Source organism: Linderina pennispora, assembly GCF_002104995.1.
Source record: "Linderina pennispora strain ATCC 12442 chromosome Unknown DL89scaffold_4, whole genome shotgun sequence".
In the NCBI taxonomy this organism is placed as follows: Eukaryota; Fungi; Kickxellomycota; class Kickxellomycetes; order Kickxellales; family Kickxellaceae; genus Linderina; species Linderina pennispora.
The window spans coordinates 1222194-1246322 of NW_024468252.1; the positions used below are offsets into that span (position 1 = coordinate 1222194).

Genomic DNA, 24129 nt, shown 5'->3' on the forward strand with positions numbered 1-24129 from the left:
TGGTGTGTTTTCTGTTTTGTTGCGCGAGGAGGTTGTTTTTTCTTTGCACCATGGCCCTATGTTTTTCTTGTATACTGAAAGCAACATTTTTGGGCTCATCATACAATGTAGCAAATTTGGGCAAAAAGGACAATATGTATTAAAGCCTCGCAAGGTTTTCGGGACACACACAGCCATTTGAAACTTTACCGTTTCATTGTCGATGTGGAAATCGTACAATTGCAGCCCGTTTATGAAAACAGAAAAACAAACCAGCCAAGTGAGAGTGGCCCAAACGTGCTTCACAGTGAGACACTTGCCACGGTCCACTCTACGAAAAAAACGGCGGTCCCTATATTCAGTGAGGAAAAATGAACAGTAACATGAGAATTGCTCAGCTTGCTATATCCGTCCCCTGATACACACTATATCACCAAATGTAAGGAATCTGGCGCCTGTTTCGCTCGCTCCCTCTCCTGATGGTCTAGCAGACAGGGGGTGCTCCCACGGCTTCCCGAGCGAACAATTAGGTACTAGCCCAGGTGCTATTTATAGAGAACAGCGCAACTGACGTGATTAGCGTCAAATTTAGCCTGCAGGCAAGAAATTGCATATCAGAAAAATGGTGAAAGGCATTATTGCTGAGGGCTTCACAGAGCAATAACAGGCATGCGGGTCTGAGCCACATGCACAAAACCCAGTGCCAGCAAACCAAAAAGCACTGAGAAAACAGGTTACCGCCACACTACGATGAAAGTAGGCGTCAGTTGCATGTACGTAATTACAAGCAGATTTAATAAAGATCATGCACAGGAAAAATCGCAGCATGAGAATACAGAGCCAAGACCACACGTTATCTCTGCCCGTAAATCCAGCCACCAACGTTTCCAGTTCACGCTACATACCAAAAAACCGCCTGTAGCCAAGTCCTTTTTTTTCCCATTAATCATCACCAGCTCCAGGCACTTTCGTGCTTCATTCCCCTGTTCTTTTGTCAACTAGTTGCGACCTTAAAAATCCATATAGTTTTGGCAATCATCCCCCTCGTTGGTTTCGGCCTCAGCAAGCCTGGACTACTGAAGCTACCATTGCCAGGCAGGGAGCCCCCTGATGCATGCACATAGCCAGCAAGCGATACGAATCTTGTCTAGTCATTTTCGCGGCAGCACATGGAACACATGATTGGCGTGTCAAAGTATGTTGCAGAGATGGGTCATAGGTATGCTGCATATGTGGCCGTTTTTGTATTCTTGGGGATGTATACCTTGCATTCAACACAGTTGTAATCTGTACACAGTATTATTTCATTGATTTTTATTGAAAACCTTTATCTATATCATATGTGGATACTAGAGTAACCACGGTGCCTATAGCTATAAGATTTCGCGTAGCATAGCTGTGTCGACTGTTATGTACTTTGCCCCACCCAAGCGTGTGGGGGCTGCGTTGTACATTGATGCATCTAGCTCGCCAAGGCACCATTTCGGTCTGATGGTATGCCATGTGTGTGATGCTCGTGATGTACGAACGAAATGGGCCACTCTGAACAGTCCATGTGTATTACTAGCATGGCACATATGTAATGTCATCAAACTGGTCCGGCACCATCGTAAACTAGGCGCGCCAGGATACTATGTAGGACCCGTATGTTTGGATGCTGAAAGGTGCAATATCATAAATACAGCCTTCCTAATAACGTAAATTACATTCAAAGAGAGCCTCTTGTTAACAAATCCCTAAAAAGAGGAGCTAAAGAGCCATGATGACGACTCCGCTGCCACTGCCGCCGATGCGACCATTCAGCCGATGGGCGAGTAGTTCAATTTTTCGCGGGACGCTAGGTTCTCTGCGATCGATCGTGTCTACGCTTACTTTTATTCACAATGTGCAGATTTTACCAAGGAATACCTTGTTTCGTAACTACCGTTTCCTACGCTTCACCAGTGTATCCAAAAATGCCGCACTGCGCTTCTGCTTCTTCTTGGGCACCTGCTTTGGCGTACTATCACTCGGCTTCGCTACAATACTTGACCGACTTTCCTCCTCCTCCTCCTCCTCCACAACCTTTTTGGGCTCATTTGGTTTTTCACTAACCAGGCCTTTGGTTAGTTTGCGCTTGAGCTTGAGTTCCTCGGCAGACAGAATGCCGGTAGCGGACTGGGCGGCCAACATTTCCTTGTGCGAGAGGAATTTGGCGCCGACACCGAGGCGCGCTGGGCGGCCGTGGAAGATTTCGCGGGCCTTGGGTGTGGCGGTGGAATCGGAGTCCGAGTCGGAGTCGCCGAGCCAGGAGCTGATCAAGGTGGAGGCGGAATTGGCGGATGCGCGCAGCTGTGCCTCGATCTCCTGGACCTGCTGCTGCTTCTCCTTGTCCTGCTTAGACTTGGCCATGGCGAAAATAGTATGTGTGGTTTGGATACATGCAGAGTACGAAGGAGTACTTCCGGGATCACAAAGGAGCATCTCAAGTGGCATGGTGAGAAAGCGGGTAAAATTATGGTCAAATAGGATAATTACAAAATCAGCGGATCAGAATTTTCGCCAGGAGGTGAAGCGCCCTCCATGCAAACAAAGAGAGAAGCTGTTCTCCGAAAGAAAGACTCAATGCACTTTCCTGCGCTTATGACCAAAGCGCGTCGAAGCGCCCGAGTTTGGCGGCCACTCGTTGCCACTGCCCTCCCAGATGTCCCTTGCAGCATTGCGCACCAGCACGCGGCAGGCACGGAATTCGCGCTGCATTTTCTCCAGCTCACCCAAGGCCTTCTTGATTTCATCCATGACCTCGCGGGACTGTGTGTCGTCAGCCAGTACCGGCAGGTCAACGGGTACGGGGCTCGGGCGACGCATCTGGCGCTTGGTAGACAGCGGCGGGCGGCCGCGGCGGCCGGTACGCGCCGGCTTTGGGGTCTGCTCCGGTGTGGCCGGCGTGGCCGGCGTGGCCGGCGTGGCCGGCGTGGCTGGAGTGGCCGGGGTTGAGGGCGACGGCTCCTTGGTTGGCGGCGTGGTGGGCATGAGCTGCGGCTCGCTCGAGCAGCTGCCGGTCGATACCAGCGTGACCGAGTCGGAGTCAGCGTGCGGCGATGATGGCGGGGTCTTGGCTGGCGATAAAGCGAATGGCAGCTGGAGGGTTTCGGTGCCTGTTTGCCAGAGCTTCCACTTGAATTTGCTATGCACGTGGCCGGTCTTCAGATACGACAGGGCGCTTTTGATTGCTCGGTCCTTCAGGAACGCTGGCGTCGTCGAGGCAAATTCGGTGAACGGCGCCTGGGCGGTATCGAAGACCCGCAGCTCCTGCTCACGAACTGTGGAACTACATGTTTTTTTGGGTTTAGAAAGGTATGCGAAATCGCGCATGGAAAAAAACAGTGCATAATCACTTTTTGCAAATAGGGAGGGGTGGGTAAGTAACACCTAGAAGTCGGGGCACGATCCACCCCTCCCGGGGATTGGTCTGACGAATGAACGGGGGAAAGCTCTGGGCTTCCTAACCACCACCAGCCTAGCTTTTAGCAAAAATTGCTCCTGGACAGCTTGAGAGAAAAAGCGCATTTGTTCTTACTTACTATTTGTTGTCTTCAAAGTACTTGACCAGGTATTCGGCGGCACTCAGGGATAGGCAGCCCATGCTTGCGTCAATTTCGTCTGTGGGAACGATCTATAATGGATTGTTGGTTGAGAGGGTATGTGACCGGGAAGGGGAGATATGCTGAGTGCTAATGCACAGATGTAACAAGGGGAGGGCGATAGTCATCAGCCCGGGGAGGGTATCTGCCAAGCTTACCATTGCCGGCCACCAGTACTTGGCAGTGTTGTCAAGCGGGTCCACGAAGACCACGTCGCGACCGCGCCATTTGAGAGACTGTACGGGCTCTGGCATGCCAACCATTACGTGAGATTTTTGTGCAGAGTCGTTGATATGAAGGCGTGAATAAAAAATTGTGTTTCCAGAGAGCAGTTTTGTAGAAAGAATGGTATATAGAAAATAACGAGGGGAAAATGCTTCAGGGAAGGAAGAAGAGGAGAAACGGGTGGGGAGGCGTGTTGAGCGAAGCGGAGAACCTCTTCCTTTTTCTTAACGCATCAATGTGACGTTTTTTTCAAACTGCTATTTTTTTCTCCAAGCTTTTCTGCCATGAGAACTGATAGAAACGGCGGGCCACAGTAGTTTACCATAGCAGGGACACTGGGACGATTCCAATGACAGCAGCCGGCGCTGATCACACACCTCCGGGAAAACCGCACCCACAAAAGCGCACAAGAGTCGGTCAGGAGCATAGCCCCTTTCTTTTCACGTTCCTTGAGCAATACATCCCACTCCCAATTAATCCTGTTTCTTTTCCTCACGCAAATGGCATCAACCTACGGCGCAATCAGCAGCGACAGCATGGTGCTGCAGGTCAAAGAGCTGACCAAGCGCAAAGACACCGGCGACCACCTCTTCTACGACGTGACGTTCTCGCTCCACCCGGGCGACACGCTGGCGGTCCGCGGGCCCAGCGGCGTGGGCAAAACCACACTCCTGCGGTGCCTGGCGCAGCTCACGCCCTATGACGCAGGCGTCTGCACATTAATGACACCCAAGCCGACGACTCCGCAGGACCTGGGGGTCCCGCAGTGGCGCGCCTCGGTCATGTATGTGCCGCAGCGCCCGGCGCAGCTGCCCGGCACGCCGCTGGAGTTCTTCGATCAGGTGACAGGGTTCCGCGCGCAGCAGGGCCGCGCCCACTATGATCCGGTGGAGATCGCCGAGGACTGGGGGGTTAGCGATGAGCTGTGGCACAAGAAATGGCCCGAGCTGTCGGGCGGCGAGCAGCAGAGGGTTGCATTGGCTGTGGCGCTGGCCTGTGACCCCAAGGTGCTTTTGCTGGACGAGCCCACCAGCGCGCTGGACCCGGCCACGACCTTGATGGTTGAGCAGGCGTTGGCCGGCCGCACGTGCGTGTGGATCACCCATGACGACGCCCAGGAGAAGCGCATTGCTACAAAGTCGCTGACCATCCACGCCGATGCCACGTACTCCATAACCGAGCACTGAGGAACACTGGCGAGAGGACAGAGCAGAAAAAACCGACAGTTAGCTTCTCTTCGCCCAAGCTCCTTTTCACATTAATCTCATTATCACATGACTGAACGAGAATTTAACGCACGGTTCGTCTCCGAGGACACTCTGTCGGAGGCCAAGAAAGAGCGGGAAGAGGCCTGGCGCGAAGCCTACAAAACCGAGCCCGTACCAGAGCCTTCCTACGACCCGCGCACGCTTTACGAGCGCCTGCAGGAACAGAAGCGCAAAAAAGAAGACGAGTTTATGGAATCCCACCGCCTTAGCAAGCAGATCAGGCTTTTGGACCAGGACGAGACCGAGTTCCTCGAAGCCATCGACGACCAGGAGCACGAGAAAAACATGGCCAAACGCCGCAGAGACATGCTGGAAGCCGCTGAATTCCAGCGCATGGTCGCTGAGAAACGCACCAAGGATGTGCCAAAGAAATCCACAGCGAAGCGGCCTGTGGCCAAGTCGCTTGTGAGCAGAATTGCCGTGGTTGTCAAGGAAGTCAAGGCAGAGCCCAAAGAACCCAGACCAGAGCCAAAAGTTGTTCCCAAAGAGCCCAGTGGCCAGGAAAACCCGCTGAGTGTGCTAGCCTCATATCCGAGCGACAGTGAAACTGAATCCGAAGAGTGATCAGGTAGTGTTAATGTTCTCTTTTTCTCATCTCAGCAGTGATACACACTCGTGACCAGCAAAGATCTACGATGGAAGAGAAAACTCGAAAAAAAAAAAAAAGTTATTTATACGCCTTTCTTCACGGAGCAGTATTGCCCAGTCCCTCCATGCCTGACGAAAGCACAGACAAAGCTTGCTTTCTTCTCATTTTCGTGTTCCTATAATTCATAGCTCAGCATGCCGAGCGCGATACTTTTCCAGCAGCTTTTCATCGATATGCTAGTGGCCGAGCTGCTAACGCCAGCACCGTCTGGGAGCACCTGCACCGACGCAACCCAGCCGCTGCGCTCCCTACAGCCTTTCGCTGGCGTCTGCCGCACATGGCGCGCGCGCTCCCACCACCTGCACAAGACGCTCTCTATAAGCATCCGCAAGCCGACATCTTTGCAGCGCTCGCAGCACCTCTTCCATGTGGCCAGCACTGCGCCGGGGTCATCTACGGGGTGTTACCGGCGCGGCACGTGCAAGGGCGTACCAACCTGCATCTCGTAAACCACCCGCACACGATGTGGCTGGAGATTGACGCCGATGTCGGCCCAACAATGGCCATGCGTGTACTTCAGGAGATTGGGTTCCAAGGCCGCATGTGGGAGGTGAGAACACTGAAGTGCTATGTGCATCACTCAGTGGGTGGCCAGTATACGTGGAGCCGCAATCAGACGAGCCGCGCCGAGCAGTTGTTTGAAACCGTGAAAAGGCAGCTGCCGGAGCCCCAGCGAGTCGAATATCAGTCGGCAGGTCCAAATAGCGACATCTTCCCGAATCTACAACGGCTTCCGCAAGGTAATGATGGAACCGGCGCTGACGGCGCTGACATTGGATATCAACGGACGATTGCACGACTTTGCAATGCTGCCCCTTACGACCGCCGCAACGCTCAGGTCGTTGGTCCTGAATAACATCACCCTGAGTGGTTTCCTGGAATGCATTCGTGGAGACCACGCACGCGCACCGTCGGACGCGCACACTGCCAGTGGCGGTATTTGCAGAGCTTGAGTGCCTGGATATCCACTTGATTCATGTAAGCAGCCCAGGTGGACCAGCACTGCAGAGACTCGACAGGCTGCTGCGGTTCCCGAAGCTCCAAAAACTCTCCGCTCGACCCAGCCATTGGTCGGGCCGTATCGCTTTTGCCGGCCTTCCACGCGTCGCCTCTGCATACTCTGAGGTTACTCAACACCGACGCGTCGCTCTTGCCATTCGACCAGCGCGATTTCCCCAGGCTCTGCTCTCTGGATGTCGCCCTGCGGTACCTGCCGAGTCATGAATTGCACACGCTGGAAGGTTTGCCGCAGGCGCTTCTCGCGCATTCGAATCTGCGGATATTTGAGGTTTTCCTGCTGACATTGATTTCCGAAGTACCCCAAGCTGTTTGGCCTGCATGTTTCTGGAGCACCTTGAAGCTCAGCGCGACAGTCGCGTCTGATGCAGCCACGGAAATTGTTGGCCAGCTGCCATTCTTGAAGACATTGGCGTACCAGATAGATGCTGGCCGCAGCGGCCGGCGGCTAGCCCGGCGGGAGGTAGTTGAAATGGTTGCAGGGGGGCTTGGGAGTACGCCATTGAATATGCGGCTGCAAAAGCTGGGCGTGGTGGCAGTGTGCTATGCGAGGGAGTGTGCCTGACACGTGCTTTGCGGAGGCGGCGGAGGTGCTAAGATTGGCAGCGCGCGTGCCATCGCTGTTGTGCTTGGAGATGGGCCATGGGCGCGTGTTCGAGTCGCTAAAGGTCCTGCGGGATGCGCTCGGCGATCCGGTGCTGGCGCGGTCCGCTGGGCATTTGCAGCATCTAGGAGATCAAGAGCATCTGTGTATAAGGGCTGGCAACCATTATTCTCTGGAATATACTTTTTCCTATCAGCGGTGATGACATCACGCTCTCTATTGTACCTGCTTAACGTATAGCTTTTTGCTGGAGTTTTCAGCCTATTCAAAAAGTGAGTGGATAAGGGGCGGGTTCCCGCGCCACTGCTTGCTTTTTCCTTAGGTGCGTATTAAGACCCATTGAAAAAACAGGCCGATCGCACGCCTCGCGTTTCTTATCTCCTGTTATCATTTTCCTTCACTCTTTCTCTCGTTAACAGCCATTCATACACTAGTGAGAATGTCCCTGTCGCCCTCCGGATCCCGCAAGGTCATTGATCCCGACACGTACTTTGACCAGAACTCGCCGCCATCGAACCTGGAGTGGGCGCACTCTGCGGTGAGTGCGTTTGTCAGCAGCCAGTCCGCCTCACCAGCCGATCGTGCTAGTGACGAGCGGCGGCACGACCGTGCCCCTGGAGAACAACACAGTGCGGTTCGTAGACAACTTCAGCCTGGGTACGCGCGGCAGCAGCTCGGCTGAGCAATTTCTGGCGGCCGGCTACGCGGTGATATTCCTGTACCGCGACAAGTCGCTGCAGCCGTTCCACCGGCACTACCCGCGTGGGCTTTTGTCCTACCTGGAGCCCGACGGCACCGGCAACGTGCAGATCCAGGCAAAGTACCGGGATTCGGTAATCCGCGACCTGCATTTACTGCAAAAGTACTCTGGCACCAAGCTGCTGATGGTAGATTTCACGACGCTGTCGGACTATTTGTTTCTGCTGCGCGCAATCTCGCAGATTCTGGCTCCGCTGGGCTCGGCGGCGATGTTTTATTTGGCGGCGGCAGTCAGCGATTTCTTCATTCCGTCGCACAGTATGTCGGAGCACAAGATTCAGTCGCGCGACGGCGACCTGACCCTGCGGCATGAACCAGGTGCCCAAGTTCCTGGCACCGCTGGTCAGCACCTGGGCGCCCCGGTGCTTCACAGTGTCGTTCAAGCTGGAGACCGACCCCGAGCTGCTTGTGCCCAAGGCGCAATATGCACTCAACAAGTACGGCCACCAGATTGTCATTGCCAATATGCTACATTCGCGCAAGTGGCAGGTGTGGTTTATCACCAGGGAGTCGGACCAGCCGTATGAGATCCGGATCCCCAAGGAAGAGGCCGAAAAGGGCCGCGACATCGAGCAGGACGTGGTGGTGGAGCTGGCAAAGCGGCATCGCGTCTTTATGGCAGCTTGATTTCAATATGGGCTGTTGCCAAGATCAAGTTTGTTGTTAATAAATCATCCCCTGTTCCTTTTCTTCTCCAGCCAAAAACCATTGCTCTTCAAAGAGGCTGTTCCTGATGCTACTGCCAGCAGGGCGCAGGTTCCGCAAAAACAAAAAAGCAAAGAGATGGTGGAAAAATAACAGTAGCACGCTCGACATTCCATTCAAAACTCGAGCTGCTCTCTTGGTAGCCTATTTCCAAGAGAATGTGTCTCTGCGGCTTCTCTTGGCAACTCACCAGATATGCTAGCCATCCGGGGGGATCAGCGAGAATGTTTTATTTGGTAGCTTTTTGCTGGATAGCAAGCAGCCCAGCCCTACTGCGGCATCGTCGTACTATTTTCCCAGCAAAAAAGCCCGTGTCTACTAAAGTGCGCGCTGAAACTTTCTTGTCGCAGCCTAAAAATACATGTTTCTCCACATACACACTGCGCCAGGGACGGGCCGCAGATGGAGTTTCTGGATGGTATTTCCAGCACATTTGGCCCAGTGCCCGATCCTGTTTTTAGCGTACATCTCTCCCCCGCACACATGGGGGAGGCACGTATGTTTTTTCTCCAGAGCACTCATATTTAGCATCAAGACATTTTCAATACGGGGCTTTGCAGGTGGTGACATTCCCTCGCATTTGCTTCATATACTTTGGCTTACTCCCGCGGTGCACTCTTCAAAAACCTATTTCGACTTTGTCACTTCAATTTTTTTTCCTCCTTGAGCATCCACTAGCATTCTCTTTCCAATTTTGTTGTTCCTGTATTGCAAGGGGTGGACGGAATATTTCCTTTAGACTACACCCTGACCAAATTTCATTCTCTGGAGCTATTTTTTTGATCACACGCGTCTCACAAAGAAACTAGAACCATTTCATTAACGGGTAATTGAATCCGTGAGCTTTCAACAAAACAAGCATCCTTTCTTTGCTAAGGCAAAAATGACACGCACTAGCATCTCTGCTCTAGCTGTTGCGTGGTTCCTGGCGGCAAGTCAGGTCAGCGCTGGGCCAATTGCCCCTCCTGGTAAGTGGACATTTTCAGTTAGCACCTGCAAGCAACATATCCCATGATGCATCTAAAATACATCTGTGTTTTTCTAGTCGATACCAACCCGACAAATAGCGAGCTTGCCAGTCTTGGCGGCCTCCTGCAGGCACTCGGTGCTGGAGTCATCGGCAACGGAGCCTTGATATACCCGACAGGCCCGTCTTCGCACCAGCGTGCAGAGGCTGAGGTCATGGCGATCGGACTCAGCCACGCGCATCTTCAAGAAAGTCAAGTCGGCCATCAAGGACGGCGGGCTGAACGACGAGGACGGGGGCGACGGCGACGACAACCACAAGTCGCTGACGTACCTGGTGAAGCCAGCCTTGATTTTCCACCGCGAGGAGATCCCGCCACCGAACCCACTAGCCGGCAACGTGATGCCATTACCGGGCGGCGCACTGTTGTATACACCGACGCCAACGGCCTCGGGAGCAGCAGGCGACTGGCGCCACTGGCGAATATCAAGGCGGCGTACGGGAATCTGTTTGCGGCGTCGCCGTACACTCCTTCGTATACGCTGAACCAGCCGCACGCGGCGGTGATCGTCGAGGAGATCACGGATATGCTGAGTTTGAAGAGCTCGCTGCAGCGGCTCGAGGATGAAGGCGAGGATGTCAATGACAGCGACGAAGAAGACGAGGACGAGTACGGGAGGAAGCGTCGTGGAAGGAAGTCCGTCGAGGTGGTTATGCTCTGAAACCATCGAGTCGACCACACCGGTGATCAATCCGTTCACGCGGCCTGACTTCCCGTTCGGTCTGATGACGCCGCCGACGGCCGCCGCCACACCCGCGCCATCCAAAGAAGGGCAAGAAGAAGGAAGGGGAGTCGGAGGGCGACGAGGATGTCTCGGTTACGCACAAGGCCGATCGCAAGACCATCAGAAGGACCGTCAATATCAAGACCACGTCGACGGTGCCGGCATCCACGCCACTCAGCGCCTCGGTCGGCAAGGACGGCAGCATCACCTATTGTCGGAAACATTCCCACCCCGTCCTCCTCCACCCCCGACCCCAATGCTGCCACAACCATTGTTGTGCCGGGCTCTGCGGCCCACATTCGGCGCGTCTTCCTCGAGTGCCTCGCCTGCTTCATCCTCATCGGCTGCCCCCGCCAGCAGCTCGTCTCACGAGCCCGAGTCGCACGAGCCCGAGTCGCACGAGTCAGGCAAGGGCGAGGGCATGCGTGAGGATGTCGCGCGTGTTGCCCAGGCCCATTCTACCAGCTCGGCCAAGCCGGATATTGGTGATGTCGCTGTGGGTGGCAACCGCCGGGTGGCCACTGATTTCGATCCATTGATGGCTGCAGCTTCTGTCCGAGTCGACTGCCTCTGCCCAGTTGCCCAAGTCATCAGCCAGCCCGGATACATCCGCAACCGCCCAATCTGTCCGAAGTCATCGGCCAGCCTAGGCCACCACCTGCGAACCGCCTCTGTCCGAGTCAGCGGCAGACAGCACCAGCGCATCGGCGCAGGGGACCAAACGCCGCAAGATGCACGTGGTGCGTGTCTATCAGGTGAAGAAGAAGAGCGCTGGGTCCTCCGTCGGTCTCTGCTGAGACGAGCAAGGCCGAATTGCGCAAGCGCGATGAGGGCATGGACAAGGCCGACTTCACCATCACCATGCCAAACCGGTCTGCAGCAGCCCTGGGCGCCGACGAGTACCAGCCAACAAACGGAGTTCACCAGAAGGTGCGTGCGGCTGAGGACTCGGAGTCTGATGAAGAGGAGGATGCTGAGGAGGACGTTAGATCGACCGAGAGGCCCGATGTCGATATTGAAGGCACCGAGTCCAAGAACGAGATCGCGGAGACTATGTCTGCAATCAGGTCGATTCTCTCGCTGATCTCCATGCAGACCTCCACTGCTGCTCCACAGACCTCCACGACAGTCCCGCAGGCTGCTCTCCTTGAACGCTCAGTCGTCATCGATGACTATTGTTGCTGATGACCTGAGCTCGGCCTCTCTTGAGTCCACTTTGGCTGCCTCTGCTGAGTCCACCTCGGTCGTTTCTGCTGAGTCCACCTCGGCCGTTTCTGCTCAGTCCTCTTCGGCTGCCTCTGCTTCAGTCCTCTTCAGCTGCCTCTGCTGAGTCTTCCTCGGTTATCTCTGTTGAATCCACCTCTGGCAGTCTCTGCCGAGTCTTCATCGGCCGTGTCTGCTGAGTTCTCTACCGCTAGCGTGCAGCCTTCGTCTGCCAGTGACGAGACATCAACCCAGTTGATTGAGATCGACGGAGTTCAGCGACGGCTTCAGCGACGGCTTCACCGATGGCGCCAGCGATGAGGAAATTATCAAGGAGGAGCGTGACGAGAAGGGCGAAGAGGAAGATGAGGAGAAGGACGAGGAGAAGGATGAGGAGAAAGAGAAAGACGAGGAGAAGGAGGAGGAGAGGAGAAGGAGAAGGAGAAGGAGAAGGAGAAGGAGAAGGAGAAGGACTCAGACAAGGAGTCCGACAACGGAGTCCGACAAGGATTCTGACAAGGATTCTGACTCGGAGGACGAAGACAGTGCAAGCAAGAAGGAGAGCAAGGAGGACGATTCGGGCTCCGACAGCGACTCTGACACTGACGACAAGGCGTCCAAGAAATCACAAGACAGCGATGATGAGTCCACGGCCGTGCATGGCGACAAGGACGACGCTGAGCAGGGTCGAGCACAAGGACGACGATGACTCGCACGTCATGCGTGCAGTCCAGCGCCTGGCAGCTGCCGGCCTCAAGCAGGCCGAGCGCGCAGTCAAGGAGCTCGAGCTTGATATGGCTACCGATAGTCCTGGCTGCCGAGATCTTCACCATCCCGGGCGTCCACGTCGTCACTCGCACCATGGACGATCTTGATGAAGAGGAGATCATGGGCTTCTCCACCACATCGATTCTCGGCGCCCAGCAGGACCTCACCCTGGCTCCCACCCATGCTCCGCTGTCGTCTCGTGTCTCCATGACCGCCAACAAGCGCGGCTTGGTCCTAGAGGCTGGCATGGCCAGCGGCAAGGAGCGCGAGGAGGCCGACAAGGACGAGGACGCTGATGATGACAAGGATGCCGACGATGATAAGGACAATGACAATGACAAGGCCGATGGCAAAGAGAAGGAGGACGACGACGACGATGACAAGGATGAGGAAGATGACAGCGACAACAACGATGAGGGCGACAAGGAGAGCGATGCCCCCGACACCTCCTCCCAGCCAGCCTTGCCCAAGGCCAGCGCCGACGACCGTGATGAGGCGGACTCGCCAAAGAGCAACGACTCTGACGACGAGGACGAGAAGAGCCCGGCCAGCTCCAAGGGCAGCAAGTCCCCCGAGGGCGACTCCGACTCGGACGACGAGGAGGCTGACGGCGATATTCAGTCCGACGCTCCCTCAGGTGCCACCGGCAGCAGGGCGAACAAGAAGTCCATGAGCATCGATGACGAGGCTGCCGAGTCCGAGGCTGCCAAGAAGGCCGAAGCCGAGGCTGCTGCCGAGTCCAGCCAGCAGGCTGTCGAGGTTATTATCACCCAGATCGAGACTGTCACCGAGATCAATGCATCGGCTATGTGGAGCGACAGCGACTTTGAGCGCAATGCTGCTACTGATGCGTTTTCCGACGACTTCAGCGATGTCGGCAACCTTGGTGAATCGGATGGCGCTGTGGCTTCCGATGATGCCGTGGCCGATGCTACACACACAGCCGCATCCATCGAGTCTGCCAGTCCGACCGTTGACCTCAACTCCGACGCTGAGGGCATGGATCTTGTGACCCAGCTTGTCCATGAGGCTTCTGATGCCAAGTCTGACGTAAACGAGGCCCCGAGTATCGTTGTCCTGGCGTCCATTGACGAGGAGTATGAAGAGGAGTTCTTCAGCGATGCCAGCGTGCGTACCCCGTCATCGCAGCACTCGGCTGAAAGTGATGCGACCGAGTTTGATGTCCCGCATGTCATGCGGAACTCGGCCGAGAAGATCAGGGGAGTTGACAAGGATGCCACGCCCGAGAAGGACGAGAGCGGTATCCGGGGTATCGAGCCGATTCCCGATGTCAGTGCCATCAAGGAGAATCAGAACCGCGCCATGAACATTGGTTTGGGAAACCTCCACCGCCATGTTTAAGCGCATTTTCTGCCAATCTCTAACCAACCACCACCCCTGACTTTGCTCTTGACGACCAAGCCAAACCTGTGCATTACCTTTCTTTTGCAAGCCCCTCTCCAACCACACACCCCTCACCACTGCATTACGACCTTCCCCTTTTTGCACCACTCCCTCAAGTTCCCGCTTACCAACCTTGCCCTGTGCTGCACGGGCGTCTTTGCTGCATCTGCATCTGCATCTGCATTCTGTTTGACACTCTCAAACCAGGGTGTTGCTCATTGTCAAGCATGTCCAATAACGACCACTTCATTTCATATTGACACACTCCCATTTCTGGTCCAGAAATGCTTTCTTTTTCATTTACTTCTTTTCTGCTATCATACGAATAACAAAGCTTATAATATTACTGTGGACTATAGTACATGTGTGGCTACGTGCCAGGACTTCAGATGTCATATACTGGTGGCATGTTGTAGCCAATAATCTTGTTGCTACGCTTGCCCGGTATCCGTCCGCCGCCATTTTCAATCTGCGCATGCGGGATAGCGAGCGACCCAGTGATAATTGCGATAATTGCATAGAGGACCTTCATTATCATTGAGAGGAAAAGATATTCTGAACAACGTGTGCTATGGACTCTACTCCCTTAGCTGTCCCTTATATCTGCCTAGGCAAAGGTGGTCAGACGCCAGAGGTTGGGGGAGGAGGAACTGGGACTAGATAGACACAATTTAATTGCACCTGGAATGCCTCAATTGAATAGAGATTTTCAACAAAAATTAATACACGCAATAGAACCCGCTTCATCGGGGGGTTCGAAAATGTACGACTTATAGGCAATTGCGTCCCTAATTGCACGAATAGGACAGATTCACGGGGCATTCCCACTTGTTGGGAAAGCAAACTCGCGCCAACCGACGCTGCGGACCAAACAGAGGAGGGGCGCTGGTCATTGGCATGCTCTGGTATTATGCATACACGCATGGCCAAGCCGCCTAATCCCCACAGATCCCAGGTCTGCTCGTCACTAACCCCTTTGAATTTGATGTCCACATAACAGCAGTGATATGCAGACTAACATAGCATTGCTGCAGCTTGATGGCAATGGTCCGTGTGCTGAGCGGAATTTTTGCAGCATGCACTGGCTCCGTGGACAGTACGAGGCACTGAATTTCAGTCAATCAAGATTCAAGCTTGGGGTGGTTTCAGCTTACCGAACTTGGATTATGAACTACTGTGTGAGTGCTAGCTTCTCGGCATTCGCGAAAGACCGTGGTCTATTGTGGATCCCACCATGGTTGCCCAGGTCACTGCAATGTGACTATCTTCAGGGCTGCATACCAGGGTACGACCGAAGGCCGATGCAGCCACAGAGGTCCCGTGGCAGTGAAAAGCGGGTGGTTTGGACACAGTTGAGGAGGCATATAGTATGGCTCCAAGAACCCCCATGTGCCATGCTTATTGCTAGAATGGGCCATCCACATAAAATAGGAGGATAATAGCTTGTGCGATGGTGTGAAATGTCTTTTTGCGCAATAACGGGTATAAGGACATTTACCATTGGTGCATAGGGCAACTCAGCAGACGTGGCACAGTGGCACAATGTGCGAATGCACAATATATCTGGATTCCGCTGTTCTGCGGACTTTGCGTTGGCGTATTCACCATCGCCATGGCGGCAGTAGCCCAGTCATGGCCGGCCATACGTCCTTAAGATAAAGCGCTGTAGTCTTATTGACCTAATTGCAACATCGCCAAAAGGCCATTCTGCTAACATATTCAAAGTACGTGCGGCAGGGATGTACTATATTTAAGGATACCCTTTCAATACACCTGGGATCGACGACGAGTATAAAACACCAGTGACCTGGTCAGGGCGTCCACCCAATTATCGGTTCAACACCAACTTCCTCTTGCAATCCCTACCTCCCTGACGCCATCAATACAATGAAGTATTACATTCCTCTCCTTGCCTGTGCCGCCATTAGCGCTGCTGCACCAGCTCCTCAGATTGAAAATGGCGGAGACTGGCTGAGACGCTCGCCTGAGAAGCGCCAGATTGAAAACAGTGGCGACTGGTTGAAGCGCCAGATCGAGAACGCCAACTGGGAATGGCTAAAGCGCCAGATCGAGAACAGTGGCGATTGGCTGAAGCGTGATAGCCCTGTTCACCAGGAAAAGTAGGTTGGCTCTACTACTCCAAACTCTCTGATAGCTGCTGGTCTGGAGCAACCATATCCCTAATCAAAGCTCAACATTCCTTTAGTGTGACCATACCATTTTTAAGCGAATAAATATGTTACTTGTAATCGAATGGTAAAAGTTCAACATGTACCCTGGCACATCCCATGCATGCACATCTATGTTGGTCAGTTCCCAAAATTCCTACTCTTGGATGGATATTGCAACACACCTTTCCTGCTTCCAGCGATGTAGCCTGGGAGCTGTGTTGTAAACATGTTCGAGAAGGATCGGCGCAGATTGAGATTCCATGGTTCCTTCCAGATGGCCCCAGAGCCGATTCCTGTTAGACACAGGAACTTTGCAGGTTTGTGCTACATAATGTCACCAAGTAATTCGTGAGAAGATGTGCCCACGAACTGTGGACTGAACCAGCAACTGGTTCCAAGCAGGATCCCAGTGTCACCTTTGCTTGCCAGCAAAGTCTTGGGGGCAGAGTGCGGCACAAAATCAGTTCAATGTGGGTCCTCTGCAATCCGTTGCACAAATCGCTGAAATCTACATACATAGCGAAACATCTGACATAAACCAGCATGGCAGCATAGGTGAGACACGGAGCCTGAGCCGATTTATACTCAAATCCACTTTACCCTTGCATATTCCCCATTTTACAGCAGGTGGCTATACAAACACTGCGGAACTTGAAGGTTGGTTTGGTGCCCAGCGTTTGTAGAATGCGATGGCTTCTTGCAAATCTCTCGAACTTTCTGCCTACTTAGGCACCCATGGTCACATAAATGCATGTCAAGTATGGACTCGCAGGCCAGTGCAGCCAGGTGATCTTGCTGCATTACTAAGCAGGTGGATCGCACATGGCTGAAGCTGGTAATTGGCACAGGCTCGGGAGCCGTTTATGTACTGTTATTGTCAACGCTTGCTATGCCCGCCAATAGGATATGCAATGCTGGTGAGCGGATGAGATGCTTGTGGGCAATCGAAAAATGATACTCCTACCGACTCGGTGGCAAGGCTTCAAAGACCACTCCTGCTCGCTGTTCCAATGCAGATGCTGCCGAGTGCTGTTTATGTGCGGGGAATCGCTTCAACAATCCTGGAGTTCGCAGCGGGTATAAAAACCCAAAGGAGAATGGCCAGGCTGCCAGCTGTTCCTCTCATTCTACCACAGCCACTTCTCTCCTGCTTTTTGCTAACACGTCAGTAATGAAGTATTCCATTCCTCTGCTTGCCCTCATTGCGCTTTGCGCTGCTGCTCCTGCTCCACAGGTTATCAACAATGTCGACAAGCTGAAGCGTGATAGTAACGACAACAACCCTTGGGACAGGCGTCAGCTTAATGGTGGCAACTTGTTGGCGCACGATGTCAATAACAATAATCCTTGGGACAGGCGCTAGGTTGGATGCAGCAACACCTAGATTGGTGCGTGGGGCTCCTGTTCGCCAGAACTAGCACAGGTCTGGCTTTCGGCATACATAATAGCTGCCGGCTAGGAAGAGTGCGCCCCTAGTGGCCATTTTATACCTGGATACATGGGTGCTAATCTACATATGCCGCGATTCTTATATCCAAGGCCATTGCTCAATAGCCTCCTGCTACATCCTCTTCCAACATCCTTTCGTATCTTCTCCAGCCAACTAGGCAACAGAGGCTTTTCGTAAATAAACAATTATTTCATTTGCAAGCGAAACAAGTTTACTGAAGGTACTCCTTGTTCATCTCACGACCGATCAGCATCCGGCGGATCTCGCTAGTTCCAGCACCAATCTCATAGAGCTTGGCGTCGCGCAGGATGCGGCCAGTCGGGTAGTCATTAATGTAGCCGTTTCCACCAAGGCACTGGATGGCATCCAGAGCCACCTCGGTAGCACGCTCGGCGCTGTACAGAATGACGCCTGCGCAGTCCTTGTTGCTGGACTTGCCGCTATCACAAGCACGTGCAACCGCATAGACGTACGAGCGCGAGGCATTCAGCTTCGTGTACATGTCGGCCAGTTTGCCTTGCATGAGCTCGAAGGTTCCAATGGGCTTGCCAAACTGGTGGCGCTCATGGACGTACTGGGCAGTAACATCAAGCGCGTTCTGCATAAGGCCGAGAGGACCACCAGACAGGACAAGGCGCTCGTAGTCGAGGCCAGACATGAGGACATAGACGCCGCGGTCAACCTCGCCGAGGACGTTCTCGGCAGGCACCTCGCAGTCCTCGAAGACGAGCTCGCAGGTGTTTGAGCCACGCATGCCCAGCTTGTCGAGCTTCTGGTGGGTGCTGAATCCCTTGAAGCCCTTCTCGACAATGAACGCGGTGATCTTGCCCTTCTCCATGTCGGTCTTGGCGTAGACAACCAGGGTGTCGGCGTCCGGACCGTTGGTGATCCACATCTTGTTGCCGTTGAGGATGTATCTGTCGCCCTTCTTGTCGGCGCGCAGCTTCATCGACACGACATCGGAGCCGGATCCCGGCTCAGACATGGCAAGGGCGCCGATGTGGTCGCCAGAGATCAGCTTGGGGAGGTACTTTTGGCGCTGTGCTTCAGTGCCGTTGCGGTAGATCTGGTTGACACACAGGTTCGAGTGCGCGCCGTAGCTGAGAGCGACGGAGCCCGAGGCCCGCGAGATTTCCTCCATGGCGACGGTGTGCATGAGGTAGCCCATGTTGACGCCGCCGTACTCCTCGGGGATGGTCATGCCCAGGAGTCCCATGTCGCCAAACTTCTTCCACATGTCCATGGGGAAGGCGTTGTCCTTGTCGATTTGCTGGGCGCGCTCGGCGAGCTCGCGCTGCGCAAATCCGTGCACAGCCTCGCGGAACTCCTCCTGCTCCTCGGACAGACCGGCGATGGCAGCGTTGTAGGTGCTGAGACGAGACGCTTGCGAGACCGACCCCTAGGGAGCTGTGTGGTTTAGACGACGCCTGGCTGGAGGGCATTTCCGTGCAGTAGTGGAATTTCACAAAAGACAACTTACCAGAGCGCGCACACTGCTGGTGCTCGGGCGGGCAAACTTGGCGAAGGCGTGGCGAAGCATGGTTGTATTGTGGATAATTGATGGAGGAAAAGGGAGGGGGTGAGAAACAGGCATCGCCCAGCTGTGCACGAGACCCGAGGAATTTATACCTGGGCGGAGGACGCGCATGCAAATCGGCTTTCTCACGGTTGTCTTATCTCGTGAACCAGCCTCACGCGAAGAACAGGTCGGCTTGAGCGCTCCTTGACGAGTTCTCCAGGCGCTTGGTCTCTCTGTCAAACTGCCTCCACGCCTTGCCGGCGCCGAGCTTCATGCGGGTAATAAGGTTGACTGCGCACCCCCTCGTCAGATTAGCGCTCATCGGCTCCTTGGTGCTCATTTCGCCACCGTCACCGTCGCTGATCTTTAGCTTCTCGCCCAACACTCTCGTCACATCCTCGACGCTGGTCTGCTGCAGCCTCCCGGGTCCTGGCCTGTATCCCTCGGCCGAGCGCTTGACGGCTGCCGGCACCCGGACACCCATGCGCTCGAGCATATTTATCTGGTTGATGGTCGGCGGCTTGTTGCGCCAGAGCGCGCTCCACCTCACGATGCCCAGCTCGTAGTGCTTCAGGTTCATGGTCAGATACGTGTCTACGCCACGGATTGCGTACTCGAGCGTATCAGCCTTCATCTTGATGGCGGTTTCGGGCGTATAAAACTCCTTCCCACCCCTGCTGCCAGTCTTGATGGTCGCGCGGGTCGACGCACTCCAGAGCTCGCTGTTCTCGGGCTTGAACACGAAAAAGAGTCTTCCCGAAACCGACAGCACATAGCGGTTCTTTGAGAGGCTGACCCAGGCGTTCAAGCTCATCGTGCGCAGGCGGATGTCGCCGCACGAGATTGCGTCGAGGTTGGAGCAGTGCCGAGCACTACTGGACGTCGGATCAATGGCATTCAGGTCAAAGAAATGCAGGGGGTTGAGATGCAGGTGTGCCTGGAAGCCAAGCTTCTTCAGTGACTCGATCGATTCAAGTGGCAGCTTCTCAATTTCCTCCTTCAGACGCTCACAAGTGATGTCGCCGATTGCCTCCTGGAGGATCCTGTCGTTCTCCTCGCGCAGCTTCTTCTCCTTCTGCTGTTTTAGCAGCTCCTGCATATCATCTGTGTTGTCTATGTCGAGTCCGTCGAGAGTCATGTGTGGATCAAGGCCCAGGAGACTGGGTACGGTGACCACCGAGGTCTTGTTAGAGAACATGTCGACGAAATCGACAATCAGGCAGTCCTTCTTTCCATCAAACCTGCGCACCCCGCGACCGATCATCTGCTGGAACATGACGAGGCTGCGTGTGGGACGCGACATAAAGACGCAGTCGATATTTGGGATGTCTGTGCCCTCAGTCAGGATTCCGCAGTTGACCAGTACCGGGACCCGGCGTGCCCTGAAATCGTCCAAGATGCGCTGGCGCTCAGCCGGTGGTGTCGTGCCCAAGACCGCCTCTGCATTGACCCCGTAGCTTACAAACAGGTCCTTCAGCGCGTTTACATGCTTGACATCGACGCCAAATACTAGCACTGATTTCCGGCCCTGTGCAATATCGTGGTAGGCGCTGATGATGGCCTTGTTGCGGTCGAGTTCGTTGACGGTCTCAGAGAGTGAGCTGACGGAGAAATCGCCCATGTAACTGCGCACCTTGTCCAGGCTGACCTGTGTCTTGATGGTGACCACCTTCATGGGGCAGAGCCACTGTTCGCTGATCATCTCAAAGAACGACTTTTGGTAGACAATCTCATCAAACACATGATTCAGGCTGAGTCCGTCATGTCTGCGCAGCGTCGCCGAGCACCCCCATACAACCAGGTCCTGGTTCCCCTTTAGTGTGATCTCTACATCCGTCTGCTCGCTGGCATCTTTGCTCGATTCAACGACGCCCACTCCAACAAAGTAGTCGATGATCCGCCGGTATGTCATGGCCGCAGCATGATGTGCCTCGTCAATGATGATGCACTTGAATCTCTTTGGGTCAAACCGCTCAATGCGACTGCTGTTGGCCCTGCCCAGCGTCGGGACGCTCGCAACAATGACATCGGCTGCCGGATTCGCCACGCGCTTGCCCTGGTCAATTTCGACTATGAGGTCGGGCGATGCTTTCCGAATCTGGTTTGCTGCTTGCTCCAGCAGCTCCTCGCGGTGGGCCAGCACCAATGTCTTGGTTGCAATGCTGGTTGGCGGCTTGATTCTTTTTATCAGGTTTGAGAACACGACTGTTTTGCCGCTGCCGACTGGGAGCGACACTGCCTGGCGCTTGACTCCCTCGTCGATGCGCTTGAGGCAGGCGTCGATGCATTCCTTCTGGTATTCTCTGAGCATGTGGATTGCTTGCTGGAAAGGGGCCACCCTCATCAATGGAAATATGCACGGGCAGCAGTAGAAGGGGGGAAAGCGCTATGACGATGGGTTTGGCGCCTGACATCCCGCCTACTTGTATTTGGATTGGTGAGCCAGTTGTTTGTGGGGCGGATAGATTGCACCTGCGGGAGACCCAAATACATATGCACATTCACAAAGCGCCATATGTCTGTCGCAGCTAGCCCCGTCAATGGCCTTCGCCTGCCTGCACACAAAAGCAGAGGGCCGGTAGGGAGATTCATTATCGTCAACACTGGTCCCCGAAACGAAAGCCTGTGAAAATCCCCTGCGATCGGGTATAGTACGCCGAGCGGAGCTCAGTTTTCTTCTACGGCTCTGAAAAAGAAAAAAAAAAAAAACTAACGAGACTTTTCCCTTTGTGGCTGAACAATGCCCCCTTCCTCCTCAATAAAGAGCGCCATTTTGTCGCCTGCACCTGTTGTCGCCTGCATTTCCCCCCTCTTACCCGTGGTTTATTCTTTTTGTTTCGGCACCAACTCTCGCACTCATACTTTGCCTTTTTGAGTTGGCTGAAGGAACTCGCGAGGGAACGAGGGTAACACGATGGCATACAGAAAATCTACGATTGTCCAGCTTACTCCTCCGGGCTCAGTGCCCCGAGCCCAACGGCAGCAGCAGCAGCCAGGGCAGCAGCGCACCTGGCGCAACATGGGCGGTGGTGCCCTGTCGCTGGCTACGCCTGCTACTGCCACAAGCCAAAAACGTTACACAGCGCAGAGCGCCCAGCCAACCGAAACCCGCAGGGTCAAGTTTCGGCGGCCACGCTCCCGGCAGTACAGCAGCGGCAGCCACCGGGCGCGCGGCCGCTCTATCTTGCAGCGAGAGCAGGGTGGCGACACAGAGACGGCGGCCAATGGGATCGTCCAGATTCCAGGAACTTGCAGTGTCCAGCCCTCGTTCTACAACCCTCCCCCATCGCAGCCAGGGCAGCCGGCCGTTCCTGCCTCCTTCAGCTCTTCTCCCTTTTCTCAACCACAGCGAAATTCAGCGCTAATTGAAGGTCCCGACGACATGCACAGCGAACCAGAACCGAGTAGCCACCGTCGGAGCAGCAGCATTCAGCTGCTTGGCCCGCCGCGCCACGTAGTGCTGCGCATGTCGATGAACGAAAATCTAGCAGTGCCCAGTGCGGCTCCGGTGCCGCGGGTGCCTGGGAAACCGGCTCCGATCGGCGTATACGAGCCGGTGGAGAAGGATATTTTGGCCGAGCACCCTGAGAAGTTCACCAGCGATGGGCTGCGCCGCAAGGAGCGCATGTACCGGCTATACGACCACGGCAACTGGCACTTGTTCCGTGGCAGGGTTATTACCGGCAGCCGCCCGTTGCCGTTCATTTCTGCCATCTGCATGGTCGTTACCCCCGTGGTGCTATTCTCGATATTTGTGTGCCCGTACCTTTGGACAGACCTGCACAAGGCTCCAGTGATAGTTTTTGTATATCTGACCGCTCTGACGCTGACGTCAATGATGAAGGCGTCGTTCAGCGACCCGGGCATCATTCCGCGCAATCTGGATGCGATCACCGCACCCGACAACTACGCTATCGACGTTGGCGACCACGCCCAGCAGCACCAGCAGCACCAGCAGTCGCGGTCAGTCCTTGGGGGCGAGTCGCACCGTGCTACATCCAGCACTGCAACCGACCGCATAGGCCACCACCACCCCTATGCCAGCCCGCAGCCACTGCAGTATTACGAGAAACTTCCGCCTCCCTGGGTTCATATTGGCCACGCTGGACGAAGAGATGGCCCGCTCAGCGTGTACGATCCCAAGGTACCGGAGCGCCCCGCGTCTGATCCGTACCTGATGTTTCCACCGACAACAAAACTCGTAGCAGTCAACAATGTCGCTGTGCGGCTCAAGTACTGCGAGACATGCAAGATTTATCGCCCGCCGCGGGCCTCGCACTGCAAGTACTGCGACAACTGCGTCGAGAACGAGGACCACCACTGTATCTGGCTGAACAACTGCGTTGGCCGCCGCAACTACCGCTACTTTTATGGATTTGTGGGTGCACTGACCTTTCTGTGCCTCTACCTCGTCACCTTCTGTCTCGTGCGCCTGATCCTGCCGCTGCACCACGAGCCCGGCCTGTCGTTCCGCCAGTCAGTCAAGCGCCACCCGGTCGTGTTGGCTGTCCTTATTTTTGCCTTCTGGAACGTGTGGCTCGTTGGCGGCCTGTTTGGGTACCACACCATCCTGATTAGCCGCAACATGACCACGCACGAGGTCCTGGGTGCCAAACACTCGGGCGCATATCGGACCCCGGCAGGAGCGACTGGCAAACGGCACCTGCTGTTCCCAAGATTGTCAGCCCGTACTCGCGCGGCTCCTGTGCCAGCAACTGGGCTGCAGCTCTCTGCAATCCTGCTGTGCCTGCTAATGTCAAGTGGCGCACTCGCGTGGATCCAGAGGGAATCGAAGAGCTACTGCCTCGCCACAGCCAACCTTGACACCCCCATCCATCTATCCATCCATCTATTCATCCATCCATCCATTGATCCATTCACATTTCGTATTATCACACTAATCCCTACTTCTACTCGCCATATGTAATATATATTTTTCGATATCACCATGCGCTATTAATATCCTGCACGCTACCAGCACACAGCTTATGTAACTACCCTCCAGCTCCGTTTCGGAGCACGGCAAAATGGTC

The 24129-nt window shown here is 54.7% G+C and overlaps 12 protein-coding genes across 12 annotated transcripts; 8 read left to right on the top strand and 4 right to left on the bottom strand.

Moving 5' to 3' along the window:
• Positions 1-1899: 1899 nt before the first annotated feature.
• DL89DRAFT_256595 (uncharacterized protein) lies at positions 1900-2454 on the bottom strand (the record flags this gene model as incomplete). The annotated part of the gene is made up of 1 exon (XM_040885458.1): positions 1900-2454. The coding sequence occupies one exon, from the start codon at positions 2452-2454 to the stop codon at positions 1900-1902; it is 555 nt and encodes a 184-aa protein (XP_040745125.1).
• A 126-nt stretch (positions 2455-2580) lies between these two features.
• Positions 2581-3865, bottom strand: DL89DRAFT_256596 (uncharacterized protein; the record flags this gene model as incomplete). Its single annotated transcript, XM_040885459.1, has 3 exons — positions 2581-3289; positions 3543-3634; positions 3761-3865. 3 exons carry the CDS (start codon positions 3863-3865, stop codon positions 2581-2583), a joined length of 906 nt encoding a protein of 301 aa, XP_040745126.1.
• Positions 3866-4363: 498 nt separating this feature from the next.
• Positions 4364-5014, top strand: DL89DRAFT_274574 (P-loop containing nucleoside triphosphate hydrolase protein; the record flags this gene model as incomplete). The annotated part of the gene is made up of 1 exon (XM_040889204.1): positions 4364-5014. The coding sequence occupies one exon, from the start codon at positions 4364-4366 to the stop codon at positions 5012-5014; it is 651 nt and encodes a 216-aa protein (XP_040745127.1).
• A 270-nt stretch (positions 5015-5284) lies between these two features.
• Positions 5285-5659, top strand: DL89DRAFT_256598 (uncharacterized protein; the record flags this gene model as incomplete). Its single annotated transcript, XM_040885460.1, has 1 exon — positions 5285-5659. The coding sequence occupies one exon, from the start codon at positions 5285-5287 to the stop codon at positions 5657-5659; it is 375 nt and encodes a 124-aa protein (XP_040745128.1).
• Positions 5660-5791: 132 nt separating this feature from the next.
• Positions 5792-7555, top strand: DL89DRAFT_266611 (uncharacterized protein). Its single transcript, XM_040887136.1, has 10 exons — positions 5792-6010; positions 6053-6189; positions 6220-6294; positions 6403-6589; positions 6639-6735; positions 6809-7032; positions 7061-7084; positions 7105-7299; positions 7343-7456; positions 7494-7555. The coding sequence occupies exons 1-10, from the start codon at positions 5879-5881 to the stop codon at positions 7515-7517; spliced, it is 1209 nt and encodes a 402-aa protein (XP_040745129.1). The 5' UTR covers positions 5792-5878; the 3' UTR covers positions 7518-7555.
• Positions 7556-7804: 249 nt separating this feature from the next.
• DL89DRAFT_282989 (DNA/pantothenate metabolism flavo protein) lies at positions 7805-8841 on the top strand (the record flags this gene model as incomplete). The annotated part of the gene is made up of 3 exons (XM_040889720.1): positions 7805-7903; positions 7941-8466; positions 8498-8841. The coding sequence occupies 3 exons, from the start codon at positions 7805-7807 to the stop codon at positions 8749-8751; spliced, it is 879 nt and encodes a 292-aa protein (XP_040745130.1). The 3' UTR covers positions 8752-8841.
• Positions 8842-10030: 1189 nt separating this feature from the next.
• On the top strand, positions 10031-14303 carry DL89DRAFT_266612 (uncharacterized protein; the record flags this gene model as incomplete). Its single annotated transcript, XM_040887137.1, has 12 exons — positions 10031-10224; positions 10260-10506; positions 10529-10648; positions 10760-11167; positions 11232-11363; positions 11389-11739; positions 11792-11862; positions 11913-12038; positions 12064-12439; positions 12477-12557; positions 12607-13680; positions 13702-14303. Coding segments are annotated over 12 exons (3393 nt in total), but the record flags the coding sequence as incomplete, so codon positions are not given.
• A 1493-nt stretch (positions 14304-15796) lies between these two features.
• On the top strand, positions 15797-16205 carry DL89DRAFT_266613 (uncharacterized protein). Its single transcript, XM_040887138.1, has one exon. It carries the CDS (start codon positions 15844-15846, stop codon positions 16078-16080), a length of 237 nt encoding a protein of 78 aa, XP_040745132.1. The 5' UTR covers positions 15797-15843; the 3' UTR covers positions 16081-16205.
• Positions 16206-17260: 1055 nt separating this feature from the next.
• On the top strand, positions 17261-17785 carry DL89DRAFT_266614 (uncharacterized protein). The gene has a single exon (XM_040887139.1). The coding sequence runs from the start codon at positions 17299-17301 to the stop codon at positions 17488-17490; it is 192 nt and encodes a 63-aa protein (XP_040745133.1). The 5' UTR covers positions 17261-17298; the 3' UTR covers positions 17491-17785.
• Positions 17786-17788: 3 nt separating this feature from the next.
• DL89DRAFT_222053 (acyl-CoA dehydrogenase NM domain-like protein) lies at positions 17789-18970 on the bottom strand (the record flags this gene model as incomplete). Its single annotated transcript, XM_040884562.1, has 1 exon — positions 17789-18970. A coding segment is annotated over one exon (1182 nt), but the record flags the coding sequence as incomplete, so codon positions are not given.
• A 1249-nt stretch (positions 18971-20219) lies between these two features.
• On the bottom strand, positions 20220-21407 carry DL89DRAFT_221789 (P-loop containing nucleoside triphosphate hydrolase protein; the record flags this gene model as incomplete). The annotated part of the gene is made up of 2 exons (XM_040884538.1): positions 20220-20921; positions 20979-21407. Coding segments are annotated over 2 exons (1131 nt in total), but the record flags the coding sequence as incomplete, so codon positions are not given.
• A 437-nt stretch (positions 21408-21844) lies between these two features.
• DL89DRAFT_234154 (uncharacterized protein) lies at positions 21845-24041 on the top strand. The gene has a single exon (XM_040884941.1). The coding sequence runs from the start codon at positions 22011-22013 to the stop codon at positions 24021-24023; it is 2013 nt and encodes a 670-aa protein (XP_040745136.1). The 5' UTR covers positions 21845-22010; the 3' UTR covers positions 24024-24041.
• Positions 24042-24129: the final 88 nt, after the last annotated feature.

What these genes read in the sequence shown, in the direction of transcription:
- DL89DRAFT_266614 (XM_040887139.1), top strand. Translation starts at nt 17,299, where the DNA reads ATGAAGTATTCCATTCCTCTGCTTGCCCTCATTGCGCTTTGCGCTGCT.
- DL89DRAFT_234154 (XM_040884941.1), top strand. Translation starts at nt 22,011, where the DNA reads ATGGCATACAGAAAATCTACGATTGTCCAGCTTACTCCTCCGGGCTCA.
- DL89DRAFT_266611 (XM_040887136.1), top strand. Translation starts at nt 5,879, where the DNA reads ATGCCGAGCGCGATACTTTTCCAGCAGCTTTTCATCGATATGCTAGTG. An exon ending in TCCAAGGCCGCATGTGGGAG is followed by an intron (nt 6,295 to 6,402) that starts GTGAGAACACTG and finishes GTGAAAAGGCAG; the next exon opens with CTGCCGGAGCCCCAGCGAGT. An exon ending in CCGCAACGCTCAGGTCGTTG is followed by an intron (nt 6,590 to 6,638) that starts GTCCTGAATAAC and finishes GCATTCGTGGAG; the next exon opens with ACCACGCACGCGCACCGTCG.
- DL89DRAFT_266613 (XM_040887138.1), top strand. Translation starts at nt 15,844, where the DNA reads ATGAAGTATTACATTCCTCTCCTTGCCTGTGCCGCCATTAGCGCTGCT.